Raw genomic sequence first — 7,451 nt, 5'->3', positions numbered from 1 at the left:
TAAGTTTATAATATGTCAGAAAATACAGTTCCAAGTTATGATGGTTTTAAATATATATCACTCACAATGTCATCCGTTGCTAACTTTCATAAATTGATAACTTTTTTAAATTGCTTACTCATCAACACGTAATTAAAAATGTCAACACAATGACATTGAAATGCCAACATAAAAATAAACTGTGTTGACATTGATATTTAAAATGTCAACACAAATTTGTGTTGACATTTTTAACATTGCGTTGATGAGTTAGCAATTTTAAAAAAAATTCGCATTATAAAGCACCATTACTCACATTGTAAAAATATTACTCACATGCCCTAATTTTTCAACGTCAATAAATTGAGCCAGAAAAGTTGGTCTTACAAATGGATCCAAATTACCTAACAAATATTTGAAGATGTGGACTGAATAATACTTCGATCCCTCCTAAAAAAATAGACAAACTTGTAAATGACACGAATTTTAACGTGTAATTGGTAAAATAGGAGAGATGAGAAAAAACTAAAAAGTGTGTGAGAGAGAAGATATAGTTGGACATAATGTTAGTGGATTGTGGGATCCACATTATTAGTTATGTATAATTGGTTAAAACTTTTTTATATTTAGACTTGGTCTAATTTTGAGGAACGGGCAATATGGTAAATTAGCCTTTTTTTTAAGACGGAGAGAGTATTAATTTATTAGTATGAAATTAGAATTAGTTACTATTCGTTAAATAATTTAATGATGAAAGTTGTATATACAGCTTGGAGGGAGATCTTTCATATCTTTCGAGATCTACCCTACAATAAGCCAAAAGAGTAGTACTCCCTCTGTCTGTCATTAAGAGTCTCATTTGAATTTTGCACGGGTTTTATGAAATATAATGAAAAGTGGATGAAAAAAATAGTGAAATGTGAGACCAATCTTTATGTACTTTCTTCGTCCACGAAAAATAGAGCTATTCCATTTCTATCTCTCATTTTAGAAAAATGATAATACCTCCGTCCCGCTTTAGCAGTCCCATTGACTTTTCTGCCTTCTTTTTGTAAAAATAATAAAAAATAGTTAAAGTAGAGAAATAATAAAGTAAGTGAGACAATAATGTAGATAAGACTCTTCTATATATTATTCTCTCTCTTAATTTACCATTTCTCTTCTTTAACTATTTTTTATCATTTTTATAAAAAGAGGGTAGAAAAGTCAATGGGACTGCTAAAGCGGGACGGAGGGAGTACTAGTTAAAGTGGAGAGAAAGAAAAGTAAGAGAGAGAATAATATAGACAAAAGACTTCTATATATTATTCTCTATCTTACTTTTCTTTCTATCCACTTTAACTATTTATTATCATTTCTCTAAAATGAGTGATAAAAATGGAATAACCCTATTTTTCGCGGACGGAGAGAGAATGTGAATGAGTTAATGAAAAGTGAGATGTACCTATCATTTATAGTAAAAGTGAATCAAGACTCCTAACGACGGACATATGGAGTAGGAGTATAATTTAGATGGAAAGGTAAATATGGTGTCCTACTAATTTACAGGTGTGACCGATTTTAAAAAATTGATGACTAAATTTAAACTTTTTATATAAAAGAACTTACATGTTAAAAATATGATGACTAAATATATGGTCTGTTAGTTTATTTTTGTGAAAATCAAGATTTGTTTTGGAGAATATAGTTATAACTACACTTTTCTCTATACCAATATCATATGGGACATATATATAATGTAGACTTGGTTTCTTAAAATTAGGTGGCCAAATCAATCCAACAGATTAGGCATGGCAAATCAGATACTGGCATATTATGAGAATAAATATACAAATAAATATGCTATAAACAGGCAAAGCCAGGAGCCATTTTATCGATCAATTTCCTAATCAAAAAATGAAATCGAAAAGAGTTGCTACCATCATATTGTTTGCTGTTTATGTTGGACTCATATGCATGTCTCTCATCTCAAGCTCTGAAGGCAAGTGTGTTTATATATCAATATTTTATTTTCTTTTATTATAATGAATTATTTATGCATATATGAACTATTTAACATTTTTTATTTGTGATTTTCAGCTGCAGGACGTGAGAAAGAAACATGGATTCTTCAAGGGCCATGCTCAAAATATCCAAATTGCAATGATCATTGTGTTAAATCAGGATATGCAAAATATGGAGGAAAATGTGTTAGACTTATTCCTGATAAAAGTGATCCCATAGTTTGTGTATGCATAGGGAAAAATTAGATACTGTTAATTCCATTTTAAGTTGGAATACTAGTTTGTATTATGATAATTATAATAATAGATTTTATTTTTTTTTTTGTTTTTTACCCTTTTTCAGTTCAATTTATGGTTTTCAGGCATAAGTATATCTTGAGAGTTGAATAAATGTTAATATCTGTCAAATAGTTCAGATTAGGGAGATCACAATTTGGTTTCCTTCGTTTGTATGATGATGAAAACAAAATAAATGAAACATTGCTTCTAAACAGAAGCAGTTTCACCCAAATATCAAATATCCATAAATGAGAACAATTCACCAAGAAAGCAATGCTCCATAGCCACTTAGAGGAGTCGATTCGTCTACAAAATATTCTCTAATCCTTTCTATAATTCGATTCTAAACTGGCAAAAATTACCAAGCATTCCATCTAAGATATTTGAGTATGCTTATTAATTCCTTTATGATACGATTATTGCCTGCTACAACGAAATGAAGCATGTCGACTATAATTACATTACAAACTCATCGACCAAATTCTTGATCATGGCTCTGCTTAGAAGCGGTTCAAATGGAATATACTGCAGTAGATCTCATCGTGGCGAATCTAATTTACATTGTATATCAAATGTAGAGATGCTTGAATACGTACACATCGGAGAAAACTGCAACGGGAAGCAGTAAGAGTCCTCAAGATCACCTACTGGGGCCGTTGATTTTTTCTTTCGGACTTGATGGCCTCATAAGACACCATAACTTCCTTGAATTTTGTTTCAGCGTAATCTGTGGAAAATGTGCGCATCAGAAAGTTAGTGCAATTGATAGATAGGTAAGAGATACTATTAAAACAATTTGCATGGATATCTGCAGTTGATATACAACCTTTGTTGTCCTGATTCTGGTCTGGATGGAACTCCTTTGCCTTTGTTCTGAAGGCCGACTGCAAATGATGAAGGTATTAGGCAAAGAAGCCGACAACAAAATGACCAGCAGAGAAATGCTTTAATGCCATTCCTAGGTGGACTATAGCAACATCTACGTTACATAGACATCTAAATGACCAGCATAGATATCATCGTATCAACAACAGAGATATGCTGTAATACTGTTCTTAGGTGGACTATAGCAACATCTACGTTACATAGACATCATAGTAGAAGAATTATGGAAATCTACATGGATAAGAATTAGATTCAGCATCTCATTCAAAGCGACACATCTTCCCTTTTTGGAATATCTAACTCAAAATGACATACTATTTCTAAAAATAGAAACAAACTAAACAACACTGTATAAATTCTCATGCAGAAATGTTTCGGTTCGAATGGGACGGAGGGAGAACTAGATACAAGAAATACCTTTATCTCTTCATCTGTGTAGGGCTTGGTCCTCCGCCTGAAAAAAAAAATAAAGACATGAAGGGGTCAATTGCAAGTGTTATTCATCAAATCTCATTCAGCCCCTACTTTTTTAGTACAGAAAGAAAAGCAACAACTGGAATGGGAGAGTCAGACTCGCAAAGAGGACCTCACTTTATTTTCTCATTTCAAACCATGCATATTTAAACAAAGCTTATAAGACAATCAATGTGCGTCACTGATAAAGATGGCACAGAAAACACCATAATCCATGAAAAATTATTTCCTTCATTAAGAAGTGGACCTCCCTTGAGCAGTCACATGGTTTGTAGACATTTCAGGAGTAGGAAAACTATCAATGATACTCTATTTTCTCACTGTTACTAAATGCATGGCTGCAATGTTATACCTGTCAAGGCCAAGGACAGAGTAATGATGTGATAATGAAACATTTGTGCTGGCCCGAGGGTTGTTCTCCCTAAAATTGCTCTGTTGTTCTCTGTACGAAGCTTCTGCTTTCCAGTACCAATCATTCCTCTGAAAATGCTGATGATATGTACCTGAATCATGTTCGTTCCATCTCTCATAACCCCTTCTGAATTTATTTCTCTCTCTATTGAATACGCTTTGCATCCTACGAATACGCTCCTATAAAAATCATCAATACAATAACTATGTCAGATTACACAGAATACTTACTTACACAAGCAAAGTACATATCAAAGAGTAAACCAGCCAGGCAGGAAAATAAAAAGTATCCTTCAGAAAGTTACAATTCACTTAATTGGTTAGACTAAGAACAAGCTATATATATCAGTTGCTATTCAATTCAGCAAAAAGATGTACAACAATGTCTATGGGATGTTCAAAATAGAAAATCAATAGAAAATCTCACCACTCTCTCCATTTCTTCTTCATATTCTTCTTGCATACGACGGTTATATCTTTTCCATGCTTCCTCTTTTAAATTAGATCGAAAAGAACGCCTGTTCTTCCATGCTGATTGAGAACTGCTCAACTTTTCGCAAACCAATAACATTGAATGTTAGTAGATGTTAAGGGCTGTCTTATCCAGAAGGTAATATGCGACTAACTGGAAGAGTATTTCTTATTTACTACAAATAAAATTCGAAATAATGGAAAACAATGACTACCTGACTATAAACCCAATCAGCTGTCCTTCGCAATTGAGTGACCTGCAAGTTTTTTTTATCAGGGAATCATGATATGTTCTGAAGCACATAGATATGCTGACAAAAAAAAATCATAAATTGCCAACTTTCACCATCATATGGGCCTTCTAGAAAACAAAAGCTAATGTTTTTTCTAGACAATGTTCAATAGGAATAACATTTAAAATAATTGCTTCTATTTCATGAAATCTCATATAAAACTGAATTCTACCATGTTCCTTTGAGAATGATATTTCTCAATCATACTATCATAGATTTTCAAGACTTAGTATCATGGTTGCAAGCACAATCTTATAGATCATGGACAAAATAATATAGCCTCAAAGAACCAAGTTTCAGGATATTTGTTGCCTACAGAAGAAACAAGCGTACAAAAGAACTACAATAGCTCCCAGTACCTTGTAAGCAAGCAAGGCAAAGCATAACAAAGTAAGCAAGAAACCAAACAGCATGGATGGTGGGGGATTCTAACTCATCACTATCCCTATCGTTGTTATAAACCGAACAGGTTAGGGGTGTAGCCTGAGTCTACCAGAGAGGAGGTCAGGGGTTAGACTCCTTCACCATCCTTTACCTTCTGAACTCTGTACTTGTCCCTTACCAGTTGTGCTCTTAAAGGATGACACGATATTATTATATTGGTTATTGCATACCAAGAAGGCCATGAGAGATCATTAGTCCATCAAATATCTATTAGCATATCTAGCAGTATGCAGAACTACTAAATCTATCTTCTAACCAAAATCCCATAACAGGGTTCTACTTCTAAGTTCTAACTTTACACGCGTAAACTTAAAACTTTGCAAAGTAGAGTGAGACGTGCCATCACGAATCCCCCAAATTCAATCTTTTTAATAGATATACATTAATCCTAAACCTGTATGCTAGCTCACTAATCAGGTAGTATTTGGTCTACTATCAGAAACCAGTATGCTAGCTCCTTCTATTTCTCCATGTCATACGCCTAACACCATAATCAATGTAGAAGTTGTACACCAAAAAGAGTTCCAATATTTCATAAAATAACAAAATTTTACTAGTGACCTAAAATATTCAACAGCATACATCCAATTCATCGCTACAAACGCATTAAAAAACTTCACCCCATTTGCAATGAAGTAGCGTTCCAACGTCCGTACAGAAAACTAAAATCAAACACCATAGAATCAAACAATCGGATCAAAGTTTCAAAATTTCTAAAAGCCGATAACTAAAGCAACAGCTACCGATGCGATTCTCAAATTAACGAACACAAAAAAAATTTGGAAGAAACGCAATAAACTTACGGCTAATGTGGTGACGGTGGCTCCGATTAATCCAAAAACTACAATCCCCCATAGCTTCATGTCCCCATCTTTATCCTGATAGGCTCTGTTTTGTTGCTGCCAGGGATAATCATCCTTGTTCCGTTTATCCCCCTCCTCTTTGCTCATTTTGCGTCGTAATTATTCGATTTGGATTCGGTAATAGCTCAATGTATAGAAACAATTGAGGGTTTTGAAGCTCCGATTGATTGAATCCACAAAATTACAACCATTTAAACCTTTCCCTTCCTTTTTCAACAAACCGTCTTCGAATTTTTATGAACACGACTTTCTCCTCTCGTATAATTAGAATCTCAATTTTAGTTTAATTTCAGTAAATAACATTTTGATATCTACTTTACACAAAAAAAATTGATATCTATGATTCTATGGGATTTTATAATTTTGATTAATTGAAAATTATTTTTGAAATATTAATTAAACGTCACGAAAAAAATCTAAGATCAATAAACTCTATTAAAATCTAGTATTATTAGTAAGACAGAATGCGTCTTAATATTAATATTATAATTAATATTTAGAAATTCTATAACTTTGGGAGAACTATCACACAAGAACAAGTAGCGAATGGAAAAATGAAAGCTAATAGTAAAAAATACATGAACAATATTAGGTTAATAGTATAAGTTTTTACTATCAATTTTGGAATATTATGAAAACAATACATAAACATACTATGTAGTTAATTCTCTACAACCAAGTAGTATTATGTCAAAACTAAACTATATATGACGTGTCAGTGATAATTTCAAATAACGTGGGGATGGCATAATAATATTAGTATTGAAATGATAGATTAACACTTTAAACGATATCCGTTTTTAGTGATTAACTTATACTCCCTCCGTCCCAAATTTATAGTAACATTTTTCCATAAAAGTTCGTCCCATATTTGGAGTAACATTTAAAATTTACCATATTTGCACATAAAATTTTACCCCATTATTTACTAAAATTACACTCAAATATTATTATCTACATTAAAATAAATCAAAACAAAAATAACAAACCAAATAGTCAAAAAGGGACCTACAAACTCAGTTAATTTATTATACACTCCATCATCTCACTTCATTTATTACACACTTCATCATCTCACTCCACCAACTCACTTCATTTATTACACAATCCACATCTCACTTCATTAATTACACATTACACCAATTCCTTAAAACCCGTGCCATAACTAAATGCTACTACAAATGTGGGACGGAGGGAGTATCACGCATGCTATACACGGATTAATATATTTTTAATATAAAATTTTAAATTAATTAAACAAAATTAGAATTAATATTAACAATGAACAATATGAACAATTTTAGTTATATGAGAATCACAAATCTATACAAACCAACATTAAAGCATAA

General features: G+C 32.4%; 1 protein-coding gene across 1 annotated transcript; it reads right to left on the bottom strand.

Moving 5' to 3' along the window:
* Nucleotides 1–2,519: 2,519 nt before the first annotated feature.
* Nucleotides 2,520–6,362, bottom strand: LOC125218479 (Chaperone DnaJ-domain superfamily protein). The gene is made up of 7 exons (XM_048120154.2): nucleotides 6,043–6,362; nucleotides 4,718–4,759; nucleotides 4,459–4,581; nucleotides 3,973–4,211; nucleotides 3,564–3,600; nucleotides 3,088–3,145; nucleotides 2,520–2,988 (listed from the first exon to the last, which is right to left on the bottom strand). The coding sequence occupies exons 1-7, from the start codon at nucleotides 6,187–6,189 to the stop codon at nucleotides 2,906–2,908; spliced, it is 729 nt and encodes a 242-aa protein (XP_047976111.1). The 5' UTR covers nucleotides 6,190–6,362; the 3' UTR covers nucleotides 2,520–2,905.
* Nucleotides 6,363–7,451: the final 1,089 nt, after the last annotated feature.

Source organism: Salvia hispanica, chromosome 1 (assembly GCF_029641045.1).
Source record: "Salvia hispanica isolate PSC_SH4W2 chromosome 1, Shi_PSC_v1, whole genome shotgun sequence".
NCBI classification, from domain to species: domain Eukaryota; kingdom Viridiplantae; phylum Streptophyta; class Magnoliopsida; order Lamiales; family Lamiaceae; genus Salvia; species Salvia hispanica.
This window is presented reverse-complemented; position numbering and strand designations above follow the sequence as displayed.

What these genes read in the sequence shown, in the direction of transcription:
- LOC125218479 (XM_048120154.2), bottom strand. Translation starts at nt 6,189, where the DNA reads ATGAGCAAAGAGGAGGGGGATAAACGGAACAAGGATGATTATCCCTGG. An exon ending in CTGATTGGGTTTATAGTCAG is followed by an intron (nt 4,582 to 4,717) that starts GTAGTCATTGTT and finishes GTTTGCGAAAAG; the next exon opens with TTGAGCAGTTCTCAATCAGC. An exon ending in CCAGAATCAGGACAACAAAG is followed by an intron (nt 2,989 to 3,087) that starts GTTGTATATCAA and finishes CATTTTCCACAG; the next exon opens with ATTACGCTGAAACAAAATTC.